This window comes from Aedes albopictus, chromosome 2, assembly GCF_035046485.1.
Source record: "Aedes albopictus strain Foshan chromosome 2, AalbF5, whole genome shotgun sequence".
NCBI classification, from domain to species: Eukaryota; Metazoa; Arthropoda; class Insecta; order Diptera; family Culicidae; genus Aedes; species Aedes albopictus.
In genome coordinates, this window is record NC_085137.1 from 121,238,840 (window position 1) to 121,265,872 (window position 27,033).

The window sequence follows — 27,033 nt, forward strand, 5'->3', positions numbered from 1 at the left end:
CTATCATATCACAGCTGAACAAGTGCTGCGGAACATCAAATAGTGTTTTCCGGATCTTCAGCCGCAGGTGAAGCTGAAACTGCTACTTAGTTTTTCTCCACATCCCGCGGAGGATTGTCGAAGATTCGATCAAACATGGGAACAGCAAAGGTTTGAAATGGTATTCAATATGAGTGTAGCTCATCTCTTTTGGTAAGTTTCCGATCTTGTGAGCAAACCACAAATTGTAAGCTCCGGATGTTGCTTCTACTCACCCTAAGAACTTAAACACACGAATCAACTTTAAATATGCATACCGTATTCCAGACCATTCCCGTACCAAAATCCCATCTCCTTTCTATTTACGAGCGCGTCGGTGAGTCGCTGGCATCTCGATAAATAGTTATTCCTTCCCTACTATCCTTTCCCATCCACATAACGTGTTTCTTATCGTTTCAGAGAGCGAGCAATGGCGCTTAAACCTAGGCTTTTTAGCCAGGACACAGTGTAAATGCCTGTGCCCCATCCCGGAAACAAAAAGGCCCATGGAGTGACAAAATTTCTTAGCTATGTCACTCCCAACGTTGGAGTTTAAATATACTAAAACAATTTCACTCACTCCAACACATCTAAATAATTTACACTTACACAATCTAAATTTTGTCGCATCACTCGCTTATAGTGATTCCCAAATCACCCCATTCCAAATGTCCAACTCCTTGACACCTATGGGAGTGTCGGTGAGTCGCTGACCTCTTGTAAAGTAGGTGTCATATCATCACATCCTTTCCTATCCTCGTAACGGAGAAGATGGGCGTGGCCGGCAATGGAAGTTTTCATGTCTTTTTACTTCAACCTCCAATTGGATAGCTATTCCCTCCCAAATAGCATTCCATAAGCAATTAGAATAGGGGTATTAAAGTTTTAACATGACAACTTTCAGTATGCAATCTACGAATTACTCCGTTACCACGCAACGCAACGCAACGCAATAAGCGATCAGCAGAAAAGGATAAAGGACAGTTAATTCCAAAACATATGCTGCATTTGACCAGTGCTACTTAGTTTGCCTTTCAATAAATATATTTACTTTGATAATCCTAATTACAGATGTGAAATGAATTCAATTTGATTTTGTATGAGAACTTATTGGACACGGTGTAAGCAGACATGGTCAAAACACCAAACCGTGCCGCACCGGTGGCGTGTTTGCCCGTAAACACACCACCGTGTGTGTTCATATCACCACCTTCGTTCTGCTTCCCCTGATGAACACGCAGTGCGACTGACGAAACACTCGTGTCGGTGTTATAACTCGAGCCTCAGTTTCGGCTCCGTGTTTCAGTTTTGGTTGGACACGGAGGCCGAGTGTTTCCGATTGTATAAAACACCAAAGCAGTGAGCTCGGCCACAGTGTGTGGTAGCTTGGCTGCATCAGAGCCACTGAGTCAGAAGGGACGAGAAAGACACAAAAGGAGCCGCCAAGTACTTCACTCTCGTCATCGACCAACAGCATTTGCAACTGGTGCTAGCGAATGAACGGCACCGAGCGTTTGAACTCGCACGAGTGATTTGCATAATCGGAAACACTCGGGCTCCGTGTTACCCGAAGCGCAAAACACCGTGCCAGTGCCTGAGCACCGCCACCGACACCGGTGTTGAGCCAGGCACGCTGCGTGTTCGTTTTGAAACACGAGAGCTAGGTGGTGGTTTGGCACCCACGGTGGTGTGTTTGAGCATCGACTCCTCGTGCAGTGCTGTGTTTGGACATGTCTGGGTGTAAGTATATAATAATATTTAGAATACCTATGACCGCCTTAGATTTTTTTTCTGATCATTAAATAGATAGATTTTTTTTTTATCTCGATAGATCCAATAAGTATAAAGTCGAAAGAAAAAAAAACTTAATTTAAGCACTACTCACCGGGACCGGATGTCCTCCATCAGGATTTCGTATGGCGTCAGTTCGTACTCGATCGGCGTTCGGGAGAAGTTGATCTTTTTCAGCCTTACTCCCCGCCGCAGTTCGTCTACCACTTGCATCCAAAAGCGAGCCTGGAAATAAAAGCAGGAGAAAAACGGTCAGTTTTGCCGCGCAAGGAAAGCCTTCCCGTCCCGTCCCGTCGCGAGTCGCGACGAGAGAAAGGGTCATTAGCAGCAGGCTCAGTTTACGACCTGTGCTGTGGGTAGCTGAAAGAGGAAAACACTGTCTTTGGGGTTGGGACAAGAGAGCGAAATTTCTCCTGACTTGCAGAAAGAATGTAAACGAAATAAATTAAGCGAAGTAACAAGCAAGTGCCACACAAAAAACGCAAACCTCTAAAGAGGGTACCTTAGCAGCAACGCAGCGCAACGTTCGTCGGCCAGGTATCTGGAGAGTTCAAGTAACTGAGAGCATAAATAAACGGCACTGTAGAGACACATAAAAAGGAACGAACGGAAGGCAAAAAATAGCTATTGCCCGCGTGCGCACTCTAGAAATGTTAATTAAATCATGCAAACACATCGACGAGTTGCGGTGAATCTTCCCGGGCGAGCTGCGTGCTCAACGAAATTACCAATTAAGAAAAACGTGCCTTTCTATCTTCTTTCGGTGGTGCATCTCCACTGTCTGGGTACGTGAGCTGGAGTAACGAGTTACTATTATGTGCGTTAGCTGTTTGGTCTCCCAAGAGGGGCGCCACGTGTGGTCCCATAACCTGGTCCAGGAACATCCAGAAAGTAGGACAACTTCTTCGTCAATGGTGACTAATTGTGGTGGGATAAAATTATGTTTTCAAGGTTTAGCTGTTTGGACCCGTTTCATGGCAGAAAGTATTGACGCCGGAATGATGAAGATGCAAGATTTACGATTGACTTGATGTTTGCTTGAATTTATTATATGTTTGCACTAAATGTCATTAGGTAGGCCATTTCAATCACTGTATGTAGGTCACATTGAGTACATATAATAGATACATAAAGGTTACATGCTATATGAAATACATTTAATGTGAACTTTAATGAGAACCATGCAAATGTATGCAGTTATTGTGAAACATATAGAATAAAGCAGACCACAGTGGGCTGGTCATAAAGTGCGATTATAAAAAGAAAAAGGTGGAAAACTAATAAAAATCAAGAAATCAGTTGATGTCGATTACTTCTCGGACGACCGAAAAGGTGCAAGCTTCACGTGTTGAAAGATGATCTTGGAACCTCAAACTGTTGGAAACCTTGGAGATTAACTCCCATGACTTACATAGGTGGAGCTTTATAATACGCTCAGTGCTGCAGTAAAACCATCAATAAGGTAGATAAAGTCGCCATGTTGGTGGTTCTACTAATTGGCCATCTACAACTTTATTGACGCTGCCTTGTGTCACGCTTCACCATTGCCAGTTGCTTAAGCCCTCTGCATATTATTCCAATCCATGCTCAACAGAGTTTGTTGCTTAAAATTGATTCAATTTGGTTTAGGTCATATCCACGTCATCCAGCCGCAATGTGGATCGACTCCAAAACCTTTTTCTATCATAAGATTACGAAATCCAAACTCATCTACTCTCAAAGTCTGGCAAAACAACAACTAACGATGAATGATCATCATCTAACATGAGCGAGCCCTTTTTCATCATCGCATTGTGGGGTCTCGCTACGATCTGCGCGATCTGCGATCTGCGAGCTCTAAATTTCAAACGATTCGAAAGGAGAACGGATCTGGACCTGAATCCGCGTGCGCCCTCGTTACATATGCAGCTTGAGGCGCGGGTGGTGTGCTAGATCCACAGTTTGGATCTAGTGCGAGCACCTACCATCTACTTTAGGTTGCTGCAAGAACCGAAATGAATTGATCTCACGACGATGGATATGGCGACGACGGGTGAGTAGATAAATCATGTGCAGATTTATGACCCTGTTGACGAACCATTCTTGCGCAGGCAGGCACTGGCAGGCATTCAGCTTAGTGCGATTGCAGAATGTGATTTATTGATTGGAGGGCAAAAAATGAGGCATGCCGCCTTTTTGGTTGATTACTCAATTGGTTCGTGGGGCAATTGCTGCCCTCCTGAGGTGCCCTGTATGAAGTGCGCAAAGGTTGATTTCGGAGGCAGGTTGGTGACCCTTTACCTAAAGGGACGTTGACGTTGAATGCGGCGGCGCCGGCGTGGGATCGATGAGTCATGCCGACGTCAGAGGTTGGAAAACGTAGATCAGTTGTGGGAAACAATTCAAGCAGTTATGTAGATTCTGCTGAAACTGTGTGAGGCTGAATCCTTAGCCATACGACTTATTGGAGTATTTGGAAAAAGCGCAACAAGTATACCCTAATAAGGGCTTTCCTCTTCTTCCCTTTCTTTGGACACGTTATCGCAACCCCGATAGACCCTACTTGGTTCTTATACATTGTATAATATACAATCAGAGGCTTAAGACAGATCGAGTTTCGGAAGCGTTCTAGGGAGTTTTAAAAAGATTTGGAAGACGATACTGGTAGTTTCTCAGGGTATTCTGATTCTGGGGTGTTTCAGAGGCGCTATGTTGGGATGGGAGGGGGTGCGTGGTGGTAAGGATGGTTTAAGGGGTGTTAAAGTGGCGTTTTAGAGGATTTGAAGGGATTTCAAATTGCTCTCGAAGGTATTTCAAAGGGTTTCAGAGGATTTTCAGCTGGATTCAAATGTATTACAGAGGGTTTCACGACGTTATCGGGGGTTTTGAAAAAGGTCTCAAGGACGCGTCAGGGGCCTACAGAGCGTTGCAAAGGGAGCTCTGACCATCCCTGAAGCCCTCTTAACATCCTGTAGCATACTTGAAACCCTCTGTAACCCCCAATACCCAAACAAAATCCTCTGAAATTGAAAACCCCTATAAAGGTCCAGAGACCCTCCAAAACATCCCAAAATGCCCCTTTAATCCCCCCCCCCCCCCCAAAGCCTCCCTCTGAAGCTCCTTCAAAGCCCACTATAACAACCCGGAACCATCTCAGAGTCAGGGATGCCGGATGATTATTTTTAATCAATCTGTATCACATACAAAATCTGGGTAAGAAATCTGTATCTCATAAACAAATATCAACCCCTCTTGTTAAAAATCTGTATTCCATATAAAACGTAGTCTGTACGGATGCTCAGAAAACTGTATAATACTGCACAGCAAAAAGATTCTTGTGATATCACATCAGTTTCGCTGTACATCAGTCGCGTCGTAAAAGTGATGTAACAATTACATACTTTTCACGCAGTAAATTAGCCGCTACAGAATCAAAGTGGGTCTAACAATCGCTAGAATCGGATCTATAGATGAATCATATATAAGTAAAATATTGGCATGGTTTTGTACACTGTCCGTTGATTGTGAGACATATTCCTTACCCAGGCCCGGGTTAAGGATTGTGGGGGCCCGGGGCCAGAGCGGATGTGGAGGCCCCTCGGAGGTACAAATGCCATGAGCAAATATGCTTTTATTTGTTTTTGTTAATGTTTAGCAAGCGAAAAGGTTTTTGTGGGGGCCCCTAAAATGGTGTCCGGCCATTTGGCCGAATGCCGTTTGGCCGAATGTCGTTTGGCCGAACGCCATTTGGCCGAATGCCATTTGGCCGAAAGGGTCGTTTGGCCGAATGCCGTTTGGCCGAATTATTATCAAAAGGTTTTGGAGGCGTGGGCAAACTCTGGATAACATTCTAGCTGCCAATATGATCATCAGAAATATTTCCTTCTTTTAATCATAGGCTATTCTTTCAAGTTTTACCATCAAGGGATTAGTTGGCGTTGAAACTGGGACTATTTTTGTCAGAGATTTTTCCTTCTTTGAATCAAAGGCTGTTCTTTCGAGCTAAACTGATATAGGCAACAGTGGCAAGATCACTTAACTTCATCATCCTTTTTCGGCCAAATGGCATTCGGCCAAATGGCGTTCGGCCAAATGACCCTTTCGGCCAAATGACATTCGGCCAAACGGCATTCGGCCAAATGGCGTTCGGCCAAATGACCCGGAACCCCCTAAAATGTGGGGGCCCGGGGCCCTGGCCCCCCCGGCCCCCCTTAAATACGGCCCTGCCCTTACCTCTCGGCCATTTCACCGAGTTAGAATGTGTATGATACATATGATACTGCTTCTAGGTATCTGCTGAAACGGGTTTATCGACGCTTTCCGTTGCCAACCGGGGTGTACATGGTAAGCGTGATAATTGTTGGAAAACGATGTAATCGGCAGACATTACATCCAAAAATGGATACATCGCCAGAAATTACGCGCCTAGATATTACAAAACTATTTGCTGTGTGATAAATCTGTTTATATGGCACCCCTACTCAGACCCCTCATAACGCCCTTGAAACTCTCTGACAGCTCCGAAATCGTCCCTACAACTACCTGAAAATCACCGAAAGCCTCGCTGACTCTATGAACCCCTCTGATATGCCTCCGAAACCCCCTGAAACCCAGTCAAACTTCTTGTAACGCATCTGAAGTCCTCCATAACCGATAAAAACACCTTAGAAACTCCCTCTATTCTGCTGAATATTCTCCGATGCCATCCAGAATGCCCCATGGAAGCCCCAGAAAAAGGCAGCCTATTTATTGCACCCATAAATAAATCGAAACGCTCCATGGAAAATCAAAAAGCGCTCCATAAAGAATGAACATATGTTCCATGTTACCCATAAATAATTGAAAACGTTCTATACTTTATAAAAAATGTACCGGTAAAACATAAAATTTTCTCATTAAAAGTGAACTTTTGCACCAATCAATAATACTGAAATGCTCCATAATAAAATACAAATGCTCCATAGATAAATGCAAATGCTCCATAAATAATTAAAATTGTACCCATAGAAAATTGAATATCGCTCCATAGAAAAATTAAATTGCACCATAAAAAATTGAAATTGCACCATATAGAATAAAAGAATTCTCTATAAGTATTATCAAACTGCACCACAGAAAACATGAATTGCTCCATGAAAAATTGAAAATCTTCCATAGATAGCATATTTTCATAATTTAATCCGACAGGGCTGAATTGCTTCACATTGCAGTGCATTGCACTGCTTTAGTGGTGCAAATATTTAAAGTTATGGAGAATTTTCAATTTTTTATGGAGCAAATTGCATTTTATGCGGTGCAGTTTGATAATACTTATGGAGCAATTGTCGATTTTCTATGGTGCAATTTCATTTTTTTATGGTGCAATTTAATTTTTATATGGAGCAATATTCAATTTTCTATGGGTAAATTTTAATTTTTTATGGTGCATTTTCATTTTTCTATGGAGCATTTGAATTTTATTATGGAGCGTTTCAGTATTATTTATTGGTGCAAAATTTCCCTTTTAATGAGATTTTTTTGTTTTACCGGTACATATTTTATAAAGTATGGAACGTTTTCAATTATTTATGGGTAACATTGCACATTTTCATGGAACATATGTTCATTCTTTATGGAGCGTTTTTTGATATTCTATGGAGCGTTTGCAATTTGTTATGGTTGCAATAACCTTTTGCCCCAGAAAAGCGTCTGTATTGCCCTGAAAACCCCGGAGAACCGCGCGTAGCGCCCTTGGAACCTCAAGGAAGCCCCTGTAACGCCCCTACATCTCTTCGAAACCCTAAGAATCACTTCTTCTGGGACTGCATTAAAATCCTCTGAAATCCCAGAAGCCTAGCATTTTTGAGGCCGTTTCAGAGGACTTCAGGGGGCGCCTTAAACTCCTTGAAATGACTTTGAAACCTCGTGAAATCATCTATCATTCGTGCAGACGCTTTCGAATGCTCCTGAAACGCCGCTAAAACTCCCTGAAAGCATTTTGAATTCCCCCGAGACACTCTGGAACCTTCAGTAGAGTTTAAGAAAAGTCATAGATCTCAGTGGGCTTCATGAGCGTTTTCTGGGCGTTTCGAGACGTGTCAGCACATATCAGGGGGTTGTAGGTTCAAGGCAGGTTCAGTAGAGTTTAAGAGAAGTCTACGGGGGTTTTCTAAGGGATTTGAAAGCGTTTGAGTGGATTTCAGGGTGTAGGAATAAATCGTATTCGCAATACATCGAGAAATCACTGGCTACGCTTATGGATTCCATGACGAATACTCCAAGGAGTTCTTGAAGACCCTAAACAATTATTGGGGCTATGTGAGCATGAACTTCGATCATAGTGCTTCAAATGATTGGTAGTTAGGCTTGTAGATCTAAAGTGTTGCGTTACGTGGATACGGAGTAATTCGTAGATTGCATACTGAAAGTTGTCATGGTAAAACTTCAATACTCCTATTCTAATTGCTAGTTAGGCTTGTGGATCCAATGTACAGTATACTCAAAGGAGTTCTTCAATTCCTTTTGACTTACTCCCGCTCCAAATTTAACTCGCCTTGAACGCATTGTCATCTACAAACGTTACAGTAGCTGTTTTTATCATTTGCTGTTGTATTACATAACCTATCTTACTAGCCATTCCATTTTGGGATATCAAAGCCCTAAAAAATCGTGCTTTTTAAATGCTTCGTAGCAGCTTTTCAGTAGCATTTCAGTTCCTAATTGAGAACAGTTTATCAGTTGAACTGCTTAGATAAAGTAGTAACCAGGCGGAAAGTAGATATAATGCTGAAATACGGCTTTTTTAAATGCTTATTAGTTGCCTGGGTAGTGTTCTATGAGAACGTCCACAGTTTTTACCTAAATGGTCATCTGCAAATGATTACCTACTTTGCATGCATATTTTGGGTGGAAGGCACAATGATACTCTATGCCCAAGGAACTACGAAATTACCTTTACGCAAAGTTCCTGGACCGACCGAGAATCGAACCCGTCACCCTCAACATGGTCATACCAAACACCCTTTACAGCCTTTATAGCTGTGGGTATAGGGGCCCTTATAGCAGTTTGGACGATCTACACCAAACCATCTTTGCAGGGTCAAATGGAATTTTAAATTGAGACTACAAGCCATTCAAGAATTTATTCTCAACAATATTTTAGGATTCGGGATGATTGCTACATGAAAAAAGAGGGAATCCTAGAAAAGAGAATTTCTAACAGTAGCTATAGAACTTCCTGCAAAATCTTAAACTTAAGAAAGTTTTTGGGAATGTTTTTTGGTGATTTCAGTGAATTGAAGAGTTGAGGATTTTTTGAAAAAGTCTCTGAATGATTTGCAAGTGGGATTTAAGGATTGGGAAAGTTTCCGAAAAACTTCCTAGAAATATTATTGAAGAATTTCTTTAACGGATTTTTAGTTCATTTTCTGTGTAATTTCTTAGGATTAAAAACATTCAGAGATGTTTTTCAGTTATGCATGTATTTGTAGCCGTTTAAGAAAGGATAGTTTGGCAATGATTTATAGAGGACTTAGAATTGAAGTCTTGGTTGAATGCCTTGAGTAAAATTAAAAAGTCTTCTCCAGAAATTTATGAAATTTTGATTGAAGTCATTATTTTAGGAATCATGAGATCTTCTAAATTGTGCTGTGGTTGCGGCCAGCGTGCCGCTGATCACTGATCTAGACTATCCCGATGTGAAGTCTTTTGATCTTCTATGATTTTCAATACACAACATTGATAATGTATCGCTACGCTATAGAAGGGTTAATTGCAGATGGAGGTTCTCTGCCAGAAGTGCACTGTTCGGAGCAAATGGTAAACAGTGAGCGTTTGAGTGTCTAGTTTCGGAAGACTCTTTCGCAAGGTTTTTCTCAGCGCGTAAAGTAAACAACGAGCTTATGAAGAGCTATAGCTTCGAAAGATTTCAGCCGATCTTTGCATTGTTCAGCGTGGAGAGTAAACAGGGAGCGAAAAGTTAAGGCGGAACTGGATCCATTTCCTCACTTTTTGGTTTTTTATTTTTTTTATAAAATAATGAAGCAATATTTTCAAAATCGGTTTTGGTGCACATGTTGAGTATGGATCAAGGTATCTCTTGATTTTTTTTCCAGATGGAAAATGATTTTAGTTTTTGCAGAAACCATTTTTAAACAAAATTTCACAAAAAAATGGTTTCTGCTAAAACGAAAAACGTTTTCTACCTGGAAAAAATCAGGAAATACCTTGATCTATACTCTACATATGTACGAAAACCGATTTTGAAAATATAACGAAGCAATATTTTTTATAAAAAATAAAAAAAAAACAAAAAATGAGGAAATGCTTTCATTTTCGCCTTTAGACTAGGGTCTGCGACCATTTGGGCAGGCGCACCTATTTTGGGCACTTGCTACTATAACTCAGTCAATTTCAAACTGATTGACTTGAATTTTTGGAAATGGCTAGATACTGGACGTATCTGATCGTGTCTCAAAAACCAAGTCAAAATCCTGCCCAAATGGTCCCAGACCCTATTTGTCACGCAGTTTGTGGTAAATGAGTTTTGTCGCGAGCACATTATTGGCTCAGAACAGGGAAGAAGCCGTTGCTTAGATAAGGTGGTGAGGTATTTCTAATTTATTCTTTATGAATATAGTGTTCTACGACTGAACGTTTGAACGTTTCTCTATATTTATTATTAATCTATTGGCAGCAATTTCATGTCATGAGTGCTTTATGGGTTGATGATAGGGCTCTTAAAATAAAAATACTAGCAAGAGCTTGCAAAGTAGGTAGTGCAAAGAATAGTGAGTCTATGTTACTGCAGACAGTAGCAATGGATAATTTAATCTTTACCACTCTATCCATGACTTTTTTTTTAAATGCTATGCTTTGTTATTCTGCCAGAGTTATCTGTTGTCGGTATAGATGTTATATTTTGAAATTCAGGATTTAAAACAATATCGCAATATACATATGGTTCAAAGAATGAACCAAGAAAGAAGCTGGGCATTGCTCGAAGGACACGGTGGACAGGGTTTGTTACAAGAATGCCGGACAACAACTCTGCAAACCAGGCGATGGGCAAAACAGGTGAAGCGTGATCTGGCGAGCTTCGGGCGTCATCGAAGATGAAGAGCAGCGCAGTTATGTTGATTATGTCTTATCTTAAATGTGATTTTAAATAAATAAAAGTATAACCTATTTAGATTTTTAATTGAAAACTATTTAAGAAGGAAAAGTTTTGTATCTACCACTCTAATTATTTTCCATTGACACCAGACAACCAGTAATTCACCAAACCCATTGGATTGGACACACACGCTAAAAATTCTGCACGCTCAATGTAAGGGAAAAATCCCTTAACTATTCAACATCCCAATCAGCATGATCAGAAAGGCTTTTCTTTTGAAATCGCAATGCTGCCAGTGTTGATTTGAGGACCAAAACAAACTTACCGGAGAAATCAACTAAAATCACTTCAATTTGCACTAATGTACAAAGCAATACGATCAAAAGTGAAAAGCTATTGATTTGATAATGACTGTTTTGGGTATGAAAGGAAATATAAATGACAGGTGGTAGAAAATGTTTCGCTTCGAATCAAACCTCTCTAACAGGTGTGAAGTAGTGTACACTCAGCGAAAAAAACTAGCGAAATTCATCGAAATACCTTATGAAAATTTGCCATAACTAATTCTTATGGATGACATAAGAATACCTTATGAAAATTGATCGTGCTTGCTATGACAAATTTCATAAGATAAACTTATGAAAAGAACAAAAAAATCTTAAAATGATGCAGACTGGATTCGATCCATGAACGTCGGGATCACCGAGCCCGTGTTTTATCCACACGGCTACCGACGCTTGAGAATACCATGTTGCTAAACATCAATAAAAGCCAAGCTGCGAGACGATTTTACGTCATAGAGTGACCTTATGAAATTCATCCGAATCATTATGAATTATTTAAAGGCCGTTTCATAAGTTGGGCCTTATGGAAATCTTAAGGTTATTTGGCTGAGTGTAGTGGTAAAAAAAGATGATCGTGAATCTCAAGGTCCTGGTATCGAATCTGGGTGCGGTGAGCATTTTTTTTAATTCTAGTTTCGTATTCAAAACATTGTCAACAACGAATTGAAGTGAAGTTCAATTAAAATGGAAGAGGCAATGGATGTTCTTTTTCGAATGATATTTAATTGATAACAAACTGATTAAACAGTAGTGCGAATTCAAGTGCCAATCCTTTCATATCACAGTGCAAATTTTTTACCGTGCACATCATCTCTTGGACGCGACAATCCGTACATTCGATCGCACATTCACCCGTCCCGGTCATAATTGCTGGTGTAAACTCGGGTAAATCGTTTCGATTTACGACTGAAAATTCTCATTTACTTACTAGAAGAGTTACAGTTAGTTCACAGATTGCCCGGAGCAAACAACACCATCGTCGTCGTCTGCGCAAGCAAGCACTGAGGTTTCCCTCTGAGGTGAGCTTACGTAATAGGTACACAAAGCGACGAACCCACGGGCGCGTTTTAAACCTTTTCCGACTCCAAGTCAGTAGCGGTGTGCGGCGGCAGCGGCGGCACCATCGGGGCTCCATTTAAGAACATCGCGTTCCGTCCGATTATTGGTGAGGCGTTGTGATTTATTGTCCTCATCGTCACCGCGGTTGTCGTTCATCCACATCATCGTCACAGCCAGTCCTTCTACAGCAGCAGATGGATGTTGGATGCTCCGGGGTACGCTACGGCTAATCTGTGAGCACTTCCAGTCAAAAATTACCGCTATGTTTACCCCGATTTGTTGGAGCTGTTCATTGCTATGCACCGCCGCACCGACCGGGCGGCGGAGATGTGAACCAAAGAGCAAACTATATAGGCACATGAATAAACAATATCGCCTGGAAAGAATCGCTGGATATTACCTTCTTTAGAGGCTCCTCCCAAGTCACGGCTGGCTTTGAGAACTAATCTAGCCGAGATGGGAAGCCACAGGCGAGCGAACGGCAATAGCTTTATTTATTAACCATCGGACCGGAACTGACAGCCGACAATATTGGCACAGTTTCTTTTTTCGCGCTAGGTTTCGATAAACAAAATCTGCATCAACAATCGGCAGGTCCGTGCTGGGTTTATCAACGGAGTTCAGATGTATTCGAATTTGCATAATAACTGTAACTGGACCACGGTCGGTGTTGGTTTTTGTCACCACCCCAGCTACGGATTCTCGTCGCAGAATGATTCTTCGACAGGGAAATCCAATCGAAATGTCGTGTCATTACCATCTGATAGGGAAGTGGAACCATCTCGGCAGGGGTCCTATTTTGGGCACTTCTCTGCCCAATTCTGAGCCAATTGACATAATTTTTGGAACGCGATGAGATACGTATAGTATATAGCCGTGTACAAAATTTGAAGTCAATTGATTTGGAATTGACTGAGTTATAGCGAAGAGTGCCCAAAATACCGGTCGCTGCCCAAGTGGTTCGCTACCCTATCGATTAATGACCTATTAAATATGCGTTTGTGTTATGATTCTGTTTAAGATGCGGCAGATTTTTCGTCTGCCGGCCCGCGGGCCGCACCGAATTTTTCGCTCAATCAGGCAAATCTCAAAAGATTGTCAATAAAACAAAAGTATTTTTACATAAATAGATAGCTACAACGCCAAGCTTTGGATTATGCATAAATCTGTAAAACATCTTTTCAGTTTTTGTTGATTTCTAATCAAATGTTATGAAAAAATGCGGAAAGTGCTGAGCATCACTGCTTTAAATGATCGAAAAATACTATATTCAGTTTTGAATTCATTCTAAGAGAATTAAAAGGAAAATCATACAGAAATTTCTCCGAGAGTCCTTTCACGAAATCATTCACAGATTTTCAAAGACTCCTCTAGAAATTCCTCCGGAATTATAAACAGAATCTCTTCAAGGATTTCTTCAGAGCTTCCAGTGATTATTCAGGCAGGAAATATCATATGTAAAAAAAAAATGGTGAAAACCGTGAAAGGATATGTTCAAGAAAGCCAAAAGAAACTTGTTGTTTCTTATATAATACCTATTCCTACATGAATGCTATATCTTCATGAGCTTCAATGAGGAGTTCACTGCGGTATTCCTGGACAAATATTTCATGGAATTTCTATGCAAAATTTCACATTCAATAACGGAATGCTAAAACAATTATGACGTTTGACGGCACAGTCGATTTTTTTCTTTAAATATTGTCCGATACAAAAGTTTTCTCCAAATTATCAATTGTAGAGGAGAATATTTCATTGTATCTATTTATTGATATTTTTTTTTGTGTTTCCTTGAAAAATCATGGGTAGAGCAATACATGGACTGTCCTATCCACATATTTAGTGGGTAGGACATGTCCTACCTGTCCTACCCACTGCTCGCGCCACTGCTTAAACAACATTAACTTATTCCGAAACATCTAAGACCACCTGAAAAAAGCATTACATGAAAGCAGTCTCGAGATAATCTAAAACGTAACATTAGAGGGATGTGCGAGAGTTGCACTGTTGGATCTGTGTTCTAGGTTAAGGAATTCGGCTTATCAGTCCTTGATTCTGTAGAACGAAAACGGGTGAGATGCGTCCCTACGTTTGGATAACGGTTGTTACTATCCTCAGGGGAAATTTAGTGGAATTATAACACAAGAATGATAAGGATAGTAACAATCATTACCAAAACGTATGGACAAATCTCAACCCTTTCGATTCTACAGAGAAAAAGTAATCATAATCCATATTACCTAACCTTGAACTAAAATATAGCTCTCGAAGAGGTCTTGAATGTAGAAAGGAAAACTGAAAAGAATCTTCGGAATAAATCCCGGATAATTTTTGGATAGCTTTTTCCAGGTAATTCGCGAAGTGTTCGTTGAAGAGGTTTTATGAAGGGCAAGGTATTTGGAGTACATGGATCAAATTTCGTAGAACACCATTCTCTAATCGTAGTACTCAATTTCACCCAGAATAACTACACTCACACAGGAAACCATCGAGATACTTGCTTGAGATTAACAGGTATCTGTAATATGTGAGTGTTGGTGTTCTTTTTGATGAGAGAATGGTGCCTGCTACGTCAGGTTTCAGTTCAATGTGGGAAAGGGGAAGAAAGTGATGATTGTCCATTGAGTCCTCTGCGTCACTGTATGGCAGAGGGTTGACGATGGTGCATGCATGCCAAACGTTACATAGGAAATAGATTGTTTTGATTACTTTGAAGATGATGCGATACAGTTCGCTTGTTGGCGTGAAATGGTAGATTTTCGCTGTTTTGCGGAAGTTGGAAGGAAAAGTTTTTCCAACCCGTTGCTGGTTCTAGATATGGTTATGGATTAGGGTGCCAATGAAAATCGAATTTTCGAATTTCAAAAACGGGTAGTGCTTAAAAGTTTCGTCTCCTCAAAAAAAGTCCCCATGCAAAATTTCAGCTCAATCGGACTTCGCTAAGGGGTGGCCCAAAGCCGTCAAAGTTTGGCTGTTTTGGAACACGAAAAATATCCCAATTCCCTTTCGAAATCAAAATTTTTTTTTTGATGCCAAATGCCTTAAAAGTGCATGGAACGTCGAGATCTGGTGTTATCTCAAAAAAATTTTTTTGGAAAAAAAAATGACTTTTTGGACTTTTTGAAGTTGGAATGTGGTGAGATAGGTATGATATCTACCCCTGTACAACATTTCAAGTCAATTGGTTCAAAATTGACTGAGTTATAGTGGAAAACAGACGAATATAGAAGCCACCGCCCAAGTGGCGCGATACCCTACCAGTCATATTTTTGTATAGTTTAAAACCATGATCCTTTATGTAACAAAGTTTGGCAGTTTTGAAACACGAAAAATATCCCAAGGTAGGGATACATGAAAATTTCGAAATCGAAAATTTTTTTTTGATGCCAAATGCCTTAAAAGTGCATGAAACGTCGAGATCTGGTGTTATCTCAAAAAAATTTTTTTGGAAAAAAAATGACTTTTTGGAATGTGGTGAGATATCATACCTATATATCTACCCGTGTACAACATTTCAAGTCAATTGGTTCAAAATTGACTGAGTTATAGTGGAAAACAGACGAATATAGAAGCCACCGCCCAAGTGGCGCGATACCCTACCAGTCATATTGTTGTATAGTTTAAAACCATGATCCTTTATGTAACACTTTGTTGGGATATTCCTAGACCAACATGTGGAAAGGGCGTAACAACCATTGCGAATTTCTGCTTCTCATGTCCCTGGATTTTTTTTACCAGTAACAGAGAGAGCTGACTCTCCTCTATCTGTTAATTGGAAAAGTTTGCATAATATATTGAGATATGCCCAGAATGGACGAGAAAAGTGAGCGTTTGTAATGGTTGTTCCGCAACACAAATGTTGGACCACATTTTTTATTATGGTTTAAAATAAGAAATAATAAACTGATTTTAAACGTATCCAAATTATGACAGCTTGATAGGCGATGATAGTGTGCAACAAAAGTTTTTTGTTTATATTTTCTAAAAAGATTCTTGGCCTTGGGCTGCTTCATTTCTGAAAACACAGTAACGTTGCTGGGGAAAGAACAACAGTAGGTTGCTTTCTATCTATCTAAACAAAATATACCTTAGCTACAAGATTACCATATAGCATACCGAATGGGATGAACAAAAACATAGAATAAATTTAACGTTGGATTTAAACACACGATGACAAACTATGAAATGTGATTTGATAAAACGAAATATTTGGCATAAATCGTTAGTTTGGATGTTAATCGACCAATTTACACTTTGATTGCTTTAAAACATAATTTCCATACTTGATAGCTTGCAGTAAAAAGCCCAAAATCACATATTTTGCCCTATAAATTGAGGTATAGCTCAAAACCCTGACGTGCTGGAGCAAATCTGAGCCCGGATTCGGATTCAGCGATTCAAAAACTGTCAGAGACACATAAGTTTGCCTTTGAGACAGATCAAAATTTAATTTTTGTTTCGCTGTGTTATGTGCTCTCTCTCTTCCGGAATCCTTCTTATTGGAAACTGATATTACACATTCCTCAAAAAAGAAAATGAAAATAAAAGTTCAAAAAAAAAAATCAGATGTAATTTAGGAACATATATTCGATGTAATGTACCAAAAACCTATCAGCATGATTTTAGTAAATATCACGAAACCGTTCCCACTCTTTCGTTACGTCCCTTTTACTACGACCAGGCTTGTTCGCACTGAGCGTATGAAAATTATGCTCTATTGATTTACACCACCGAATTCATCGTATTTAAAAAAAAATCTTCCTATCTTAACTGATAGAAGGATATTGAAATAATTTAAATGTCTTTTCGAACTGTCAAAAAACCGCACCGCAGTACCACACTGATCACACGGAGAGAATTTTACTCGGATGAATTTTAACGCTCCGTGCGGAACTGCGTTGAGGTTTTTTGACAGTTCGAAAAGACATTTAAATTATTCCAACATCCTTCTATCAGTTAAGATAGGAAGATTGCATGAATACGATAATTTTGGTGGTGTAAATCAAAAGAGCATAAATTTCATCCGCTCAGTACGGGCATGCTTGGCCATGACCATTGCAAAAGTAAATTACAGTGGCGTTTCGGTTTTATCACTAGTCGTTTTAATCACTACTCGCCCAAATTCACGGTTTTCTGTTCGATTATATCACGATTTTCATTTCGTTTTTATCACACTTGTTTCCAAACATTCCGAAATCAATATAAAATCAATACAGTATTGTCCAGTCCACCAAAACAGTAAAAAATTTAAGCTACGACTTATAAATTTTGCAGCTGAACGATTTTGGGTAAAAAATTTACATTTATTTCTCGTTTCGCTAAATTCACGGTTTCGTTTATATCACGGTAAAATTTTTTTTTGACCGTGATAAAACCGAAAAACCACTGTATATCTGCAAATACCGCATAATGAAAAACTTCCCCATCTTAGGGGTTCAACAAACAGTTTTACTATTCAAACTAAGCTCTTCTTCCTCATAGAAACTGCTGAATAAATGTTTACTAGAATTTTCGAATTTAGTCTCACAAAACTTTTCAAAATCTTACAATGAGATGAACCTCTCTAGTAAATAAATCTCTTTGGTAGTCCGTACCACAATATTTAATTCTGTAGATAGAAATCGGTTTTTATCACTATATTGATGCCGTGATTAATGAAATAGAACGAAAGGAGAGATAATAATTAGAGAATATCCCATTATAGATAAGTCACCGATAAATTTGCAGGAAATCATGGCTTGAAGCTATACGAAAAATATTACCTGGTTGAATTTTCTGGAAGTATTTTTTGATCTTAATTTCCAAAAAAAACAACCCTAACGGAAAATACAATACAAATACAAATACTATTATCGTTTTATTTATTTATTTTTCTACAAATAGGACCACCCTTATGCAAAATAAGCGAAGCACCAAAAAAAATCAAAATTTAAAAAAGAAAATAAAAGGTTTCATGAATAATTGAGGATACGCCCGGGAGGGACAGGAGAAGCAGAAATTCGCAATGGTTGTTACGCCCTTTCCACATGTTGGTCTAGGAATATCCCAACAAAGTGTTACATGCCAATTAAGCATCATGGTTTTAAACTATACAAAAATATGACTGGTAAATTTTCTGGAAATATTTTTTGTTCTTAATTTCCATCTCAAAGAACCACCCTAATTAAAAATAAATGAGCCACCTTAATGAAATATTATATATATATCCAACATTGAAAATGACTTACAGATATATAAGAGATTTTTTAAATTTTATTTTTTAAATTTTTTATTTTGTATTTTTTAAATTTTTCCACCAAAAAAGGACCACCCTAATGCAAAATAAGTGAACCACCCCAACGATATATGATATATAATATGCTAGCAGTTGCCAATGATGATATAAGACATGTTCCAGTACTATTGCTTTGAATATTTGAGCAACTTAATTCAAATCTTCCATTTCAAATTCATTTCACTCTCCCAACTCAAAAATTTTCCAAGTCCAAAAAGTCATTTTTTTCCAAAAAAATTTTTTTGAGATAACACCAGATCTCGACGTTTCATGCACTTTTAAGGCATTTGGCATCAAAAAAAAATTTTCGATTTCGAAATTTTCATGTATCCCTACCTTGGGATATTTTTCGTGTTTCAAAACAGCCAAACTTTGACGGCTTTGGGCCACCCCTTAGCGAAGTCCGATTGAGCTGAAATTTTGCATGGGGACTTTTTTTGAGGAGACGAAACTTTTGAGCACTACCCGTTTTTGAAATTCGATGGTCAAATTTTTCCCATACATTCCATTGGCACCCTATTATGGATGTATAAATATATATGAGCTGTATCTATACAGAACAGCAAGAAACTAGATAGAAATATACAAAAAAGAAAAAGGAACGGACTAGGGAATGAATCATATGAATCGGAAACGATAATATCTAGACTGTTAGGCCCGTCTTATTCAAGATAATTCCTATGGGAACTACCAGTTTTGAAGATGAACTAACTCTAACTGATACCATATTCAAGAATGTAATGAGATGTGAAATTGGCCACAAGCATGTACACTCCCGATCAAAAGTTTGGGGTCACCCCCTCAAAAACATGTCATTTTGTTAGGCCCATATCTTCGCCAATTTGCGTCCGATTTCAAAACCCTAGGTCTCATTCTAAAGATAATAAGTCAAAGAAACTTTAAACATGATTTAAAAGAAACTTTTTCAAAAAAAATTGTATGTAAACTTAACTTAAAGCTGTCAAATTTTCTAAAAAATGAATATAAACTTACGGCAGTGTCGCTGGAAATTGGGTCGACCAAATTTCAAGATGAGAGCGGTAATATAACCCATTTTCTATTAGCTTTAAACTGCTTTTTACAGAACTTAGCTAAAAAACCTAGAAAAAAAGTAATTAAGTAAATTAATCCTTGGTGTCATCGACCAAAAGTTTGGGGTCACCCCTCAAAATGATGTATCGGCCAAAAGTTTGGGGTCACTATCGTAAAACATAGAAAAGTGATTTGTTGATATCTTTGTCATCTTTCATTCAATTTTAATTCTTCTTGGCTTATTTGAAACAAAATGAATGATACTTACTGCATAGACATTGAACAACACATATTTGTTGAAATTTACATACTAAAACTTAACGTAAAGTTGCCTCATTTTTTGAAATGTGATGAAATGTGTTAATTTTTCAGAACATTTTTATATGCAAAAATCGTTAATTACGTTAAGTTAAAGCCATCAAGCGTAAATTTAGTTAAATATCTTTGATATGAGCCAAAAAGAATTAAAAATGAACTATACATGACGAAAACATCATCAAATCACTTTTTCATGTTTCACGGAAGTGACCCCAAACTTTTGGTCGATGACATGAAGAGTTAATTTACTTAATAACTTTTATTTCTAGATTTTTTAGCTAAGTTCTGTAAAAAGCAGTTGAAAGCTAATAGGAAATGGGTTATATTACTACTTTCATCTTAACATTTGGCTGACCCAATTTCCAGCGACACTACCGTAGGTTTATTTTCATTTTTTAGAAAATTTGACAACTTTGGGTTAAGTTCACATACAAAAAATTTTGAAAAAGTTTCTTTTAAATCATGTTCAAAGTTTCTTTGACTTATTATCTTTTGAATGAAACCTAGGTTTTTGAAATCGGACACAAATTGGCGGAGATATGGGCCTAAAAATATGACATGTTTTTGAGGGGGTGACCCCAAACTTTTGATCGGGAGTGTAAGTTTGGTAACCAGAGCTTATCATTTTAGAGAAAGATTTAATTTTCGGTGTTTAGTATTTTATCTTAGTTGCAAAAACGAAACCAAATGGTTTTGTATCAGCTAGCTGAAGAAAGTAAAACCGACACAAAAAAGTAAACAAACGGAACTTGATTATACCTTTAATTGACCGTACATGTGTTCACTTGACATGTGTCTGCCTGCATGCATAAATTACGCAATATAAAACTAGGGCCAGAAAATAAGCAAGAAAAAACATGTGAAGAGGAAATTGGAACGTGCTCAAAGTTGATACGTGTGCAAACAAAAAAAGAAGGAAAATGGCATCAAACAAAGTAAATACAGAAGCGACGATCAAATGAACGAAGAGAAAAAAACAGCTGAACTGAAAACACATCGCTCTGACAGTTTTCCTTACTTGTAGTGCCTGCCAAATCCTGAGGTCGTCCGGCTTGGCGTTCCGCGCGTTACATTTTGGGCAGCACAAAAATACAGAGGAAACAAACAAACAAACAAGAAAATCAACTTACAACTCCATGCCATGTATATGGCGATTTGCTGTGACGTAGAGGCAAAAAAAGTAAACAAGACGATTTCGCTGCGCTGAAAATGCGACTTGCGTACGGAAATCTTTTGGTGACCATCACATCTGATGGTTTCAACGTGTTGATATGCTCAGCAAAATAGCCGAAAACCAAACAATCACGACGGAATGGGACCAACGATAAGAGGAGATCGGGTACGAACCCGATTAGTGTGATAAAACAGATGAGCAACACAATTACTCAATCGTCGATATATACGTACCAATGCATGTCTTATTGCTGTAAATATTCTTGTTAAGTTTTTTTGAATATATTTTTTTGATATTTGATTACACAGACTGTCACAGAGAGACACACAAAAACAATCGACAGAGAAGGCACGGCGTTAATACTCAACTTGTACATATGTGACATAACCTCGAAAGATTTTGTTAGTAATATAGTGGAGGAATCTTTCTTGAGCAACTGCTGGAACAACTTTTAAAAGAATCCATGGAACAACTTTCAAAGAAATCGTTGTCGAAATTTCTGAAATAATTCTAGTAACATTGAACAAGTATCTAAAGATAATTTCGAAAGTATTTCTGAAGAAGTTTCAGAAGGAATTTTTAAAATACCTGGAAACTCCTGGTGAAATAACCAACAAAGCCTCTTAAGATATTTTTGAAAAAAAAATCTTGGAGGAATCCTCAAAATAAAAATCTTAAACATTTTTTTTAATGAATTCCATGAGAACCCCATTAGAGGTACGCTCGAAAGAAATCCTGGAGGAATTTCGAATAAAGTATATAGAGGAATACCCGGCGGAATTTCTGCAGGAATCTCTGCAAGAGTGTCTTCTAGCCTTTCCATGGCAATCCTCTGTAGAAGTCTGCAAAAGTTGTAGAAAAATTTCTGAAGTAATCCCTGAAGGATTTCCTATGACTTTCTTATGAAATCCTTGGAGCAATTTCTGGAAGAAAAATGTCTTGAAGCAATATCTAATGGAATTTAAGGAATTTCCTTAATAATCTCTTGCAGAATTCCTAAAGCAATCCTTGGAGACAGTTCCTTAGAAAGCTTCAGAGAAAATTTTGAAGAAGTTTTAAGTTTCTGATTCTGATACATTGAGAATCGGAAACTCAAATTTTCTCCAAAATTTGAATCATATTCTCAAATTTCATTGATTTTTTTTAAACTTCATGAAAGGTTTCTAGATGAATAGGTTCTGAAAAATATCTGAAGGAATTTCTATTGAAGCAATCTGAAGAAATTCATAGCTGAATTTCTGGGATAATCTATGCAAGATTTTTAGAAACCATGCAACATTTTTGGAAGCTATCCAATCCTTGCAAGACTTTCTTAAGGAATACTTGGAGAACATTCGAAATGACATTCTAAAATCTAAAGGAATCTATAGAAGATTTTGGAAAAAAAAAATCTGACTGAATTTCTTTTGGATTTCCTGCATGAATTTTCGAAGTAAATCTGTGAGCAGTTTTCCAAAGATTTTGTCAGGAACTCTTAAAAGATTTTTCAAAGGAACCCTTGGACGGATTTCAGCTTGGGTCCATGACAGAATTATCGAAAAATCTGTGGAAGTTTTTTTTTTTTAAGTAATGGATAAATTTGGAAAGAAATCTCTGGAGGATAATCTGGAGATATTTTTGTAGAAATTACTAGTTGAATTTACAATAAACGGGAGATTTCCTGAAAGAACCCCCAGGGTAGTTTCTACAGAAATCCCTGGAGAAAATTCCTGAATGGATCTCACATTTTTTAAAGAGTCCCTGGAGGAATTTCTAGAGAAATCCCAGGAAGTTTTTGTGACAGAAATTCAGATTAGAAAAAAAAACTCTCGAGAGCAATTACTAAAGCAAACCCCGGAGAAAGATTTGAAATAAATCCCAGGGGATCGTTTGAGAGAATGCTTAAAGAAATTTCCGTTGGATTGTTCGGAAAAAATCTGGAGAAGTCTCGAAAAAAGGTAAATATCTGAAGGATGTTCTAAAGAAATCCCTGGAAGAACTTCTACAAAAAACCATACACAATTCTTTCTGAAACTTCTGGAGAAATCACTAGTGGAATTTCGGTAGAAATTGCTGTAGGTTTTTTTTGATGAAATCCTTGGAAGATTTCCCAAAGATCCTGTCCATAAACTACGTAGACTCCTAGGGGGGACGGGGGGGGGGGTTGTCTGGTCAAAGTCTACGCTCTATACAAATTTCGAAAATTTTGTATGAAAAAAAAGTCTACGAGGGAAGAGGGGGGGTTCTAAGATGGCCAAAAATGAGACTACGTAGTTCATGGACAGCGCCAAAGTAACCCCAGTTCATATTTTTGAAGGAGCTTTTATAACATTTTCTGAAAAAATAGTTTATGAAGGCATCGCAGAAATTTTTATTTACGGAATCTCTGGAGAAATTTCTGAATAAATGTCTAAAGATATTCCTGAAACAATCTCAGAACGCATTTGTGTAAGAATCCTTAGAGGAATTGCAACTCTTTTTTTGAAAAAAAAAAAAGTGGAGGAATTTCAAAAGTAACGATGCTTTGAAAGAATTCTTTGTAAAATTTATAGAATAAAAAGAATTTCTTAACAAATCTTTGAAGAAAATTTTCCAAATAAATCCATGGAATATTTTTAGAAGGAATCCGTAAGGGATTTTCTGGCCGAATACTCGACAAGTTCCCGCAAACAAAAATAGGAAGATGTTTTACAAGAATTTCTGAAGATTTTCCAAAGAAATCTTTAAAAGATTCTGCAAATGAATGCCTAGATAAATTGATAAATAAATAACTAGTGGAATTTCTGAAGTAATCCCTGAACGAATTTCTGAAAAAAAATCTCTGAAATGATTTGTGAAAATTTGAAGCTGTAATTGCCAAATTTCGTTAAATAATTCTTTATGACTCTTCTGGAGGAACACATAGAAGATTTTCTTAAATATTCTGTAACATGATTCTGGGTTCACTTAATTTTATTAAACACCTCAGAATTGTAACAAAATGCGACCAAGCAGACTACACTACTCATACAGAAAGATCGTTCGGCAAATATAGCACACCCAGTAAGGCGCTGTCCATAAACTACGTAGACTCATTCTGGGCCATCTTAGACACCCCCCCCTCCCCCTCCGTAGACTTTTGTTCATACAAAATTTTCGAAATTTGTATGGGGCGTAGACTTTGGCCAGACCCCACCCCCCTCCCCCCCTACGTAGTTTATGGACAGGCCCTAACCACGCTCTGTCAAGTGCTTGTCAAGAATCTCTAAATTTCCGAACTCCTTGAGGAATTTCAGATGACATCCCTGGCGGAATTTATGAATTTATTCAATATGAAGAAATTCCAAGATAAATAAATCCTCAGAGAGTTTTTTAAAGGAATGCCTGAGTGAATTTCTGATTTTTGTCATTTTGGGACATTTATGCAAATAACGTTATTGTGTATATCCATTGCTCAAAATATTGGCTTTTCAATCAACCATACATAGTTTTGGGCAAAAGATTTCGATCGTAACAAAATAGCGAGATAGTGGTTTATTTGTTACTTAGCGGAAATTACTAATATATGCCAAAAACTCCGAGCTTTTTTTTATCGAAAACTCAATTTTCATGCAGTTTGTATAGGGTGACAATGGGTATTATCGGCAGGTTTGTTCTCTTCGTCATGGGGGGTTTTTGTCAGCCAAATTGCCTGAAACTTGGCCATATAATTCAGCTTAGTTGGGAAGGATTTGAAACCAACTTTGAGTTCAATAGGTTTCAAAAAAACCCCAAAGACGAAGAGAACAAAACGGCCGAGAATAGGTAATTTCCCCTATGTTTTGGCACATTTTGGTATACAATTTAAATAAAAATAAAATTTAAATAAAAATAAAGCAAAAACGGAAATGTCGACTAAATTGAGGTAGGGTATCGCGCCACTTGGGCGGTGGCTTCTATATTCGTCTGTTTTCCACTATAACTCAGTCAATTTTGAACTAATTGACTTGAAATGTTGTACACGGGTCGATACTATACCTATCTCACCACTTTCCAAAAGTTGTGTCAATTGGTTCAAATTTGACTGAGTTATAGTGGAAAACAGACGAATATAGAAGCCACCGCCCAAGTGGCGCGATTCCCTACATATACCTGTATTATTGTTGCGTGATGGTTTTGAGCTGATTCAATGGTTTCTGTGAAGTATGAAGCGATCCCTATTATTGATGGGGATCTTTCTTCATACAGATTTTTTTTCAATTTCTTTTAAAATTTATGTTTTTCTGTTCGGGAAACCACCTAAACGCGATTTTCAACTGCACTGGAAAAATTTTTTTTTTTTCAGTTGCATTTTCAATTAAAGGCACCCAATCAACGATGCTTACTGACCTGCTGCAATCTCCGTGGAATGAAAGTTAACCTGCGCGTAACCTGACAGGAGCAACTTGTCAACGTAAGGCAGCTACAGGAAAAAAAAATCCGGATGCGGGTTTTTGTGACGACGAGTGTACTCGGGATTGCACTGTGGATGGCTTTCATACAATCTGCCGACCAAAAATGTATGTTTGATGCCTTCGTATTTTACCTTATTTGTAATAAAGGTTCGATCATTATAGGGTAACGAGCCACTTGGGCAGTGACCGGTATTTTAGGCACTCTTCGCTATAACTCAGTCAATTCCAAACCAATTGACTTGAAATTGTGTACCCGGTTACACACCATACGTCTCTCACCGCGTTCCAAAAATTGTGTCAATTGATTCAGAATTCAGTGAGTTATAGCAGAAAAGTGCCCAAAATAGGAGCCCTACCGAGATGGTTCCACTTCCCTATAGAGTAGGTAAATTTAATTGTTTGAAGGGTCCTTCCATTGCTTGTGGAAAATTCGTTTTGCTGTGATTTTCTACTTTGATGTTATTAAATTTTGTATATTTTTGGAAATCCTCGGTTAATGTGTTAGCTGTTGAATTGACATTAAGAAATATAAGTCTGAGAAAGTGACTTTCCCGATTTTTGACCACCTAATATACCACAGTGGATTGTTTTGACGATTGCATTTCAGCAAACGCAAAATCCTTTAATTACTACTGTGTGCTTTTGGGCTTTAAATGTTCCACCTTTTCGAGCAGTCTTTAACTGCATTCGAGTGTATGTACTCTCAAAAGATTGGCTGCGTAACTGAGACCTGAATGGTGCACATATACCCAACTTTCACTGGCATTGGCGTGACAGTAGCAGTAGAGCTGATAACCGAGAGACAACGCAGGATTGTTTGTTCAAGGAGCCGGGAAAAGGGTTTGTGTACGCTGATTGTCTGAATGGTATGCACGCAGGAATCGTAAGCTGATTAAATGTGGACATTTTTCCTGTTGCAGATATGCAACCAGACTGTCGTCAAGTCATCATCACCGTTGGATACATGCTGGGAGTACATTATTGATAGATCTATGGTTTCTCACATTTTGCAATGCATCGTCTATTCCCGTGTAGTCCGCCTTTCCGTACGCAGTATAAACAGTTCATTTGAAATTGGAGCACCACATTACTATACACCTTTGTGAACCTAAAATTCTAAGACCCCGAAACACCGGAGATGGTGGTGTATTTCGACATTCGACATTCGTACAAACGTCAAAAGCGTCTCTCGTGCCTTCACTCATTGCAGTTAAGTAAGTGGGCCCCCGATCCATTCTTTCAAGTGACTACTTCTTTTTCAAAACTGAAGCCCAGCCATTAGTGCATACATACCCACCACCAAAAGTAATGCATACCCTTCTATGCATAAGCAACTGGTCCACCAAGAGTCGTCGCAACGACAGTCCGAATCCCACCGCGAAAGAGAATCGCGCACAGCAACTTGTAATTTAAATGTTTCGAAACAAAAGACATCAACGGCTGACAAAACTGTCAATCATGTTGAGCGGGGGAACCGGCGCGACGTCGCGTCGTTGCTTGCAATGCTGGGCCAATGCGTCGATCGAAGCGACGAACCTCCTCCACCACCCATCAACGAG

General features: G+C 38.5%; 1 protein-coding gene across 3 annotated transcripts in view; it reads right to left on the minus strand.

Moving 5' to 3' along the window:
- Positions 1–27,033, minus strand: part of LOC109397492 (protein spire) — a 648,107-nt gene that overhangs the window by 191,645 nt on the left and 429,429 nt on the right. For 2 of the 3 annotated variants that reach the window (XM_062850305.1, XM_062850307.1), the window contains exons 6-7: positions 20,928–20,960; positions 1,904–2,034 (exon numbers count right to left, since the gene is read on the minus strand). In XM_062850305.1, coding sequence (XP_062706289.1) covers positions 1,904–2,034; positions 20,928–20,960 — 164 coding nt within the window. The remainder of the gene's footprint in view (positions 1–1,903; positions 2,035–20,927; positions 20,961–27,033) is intronic. The other variant, XM_062850306.1, reaches the window with a different exon arrangement.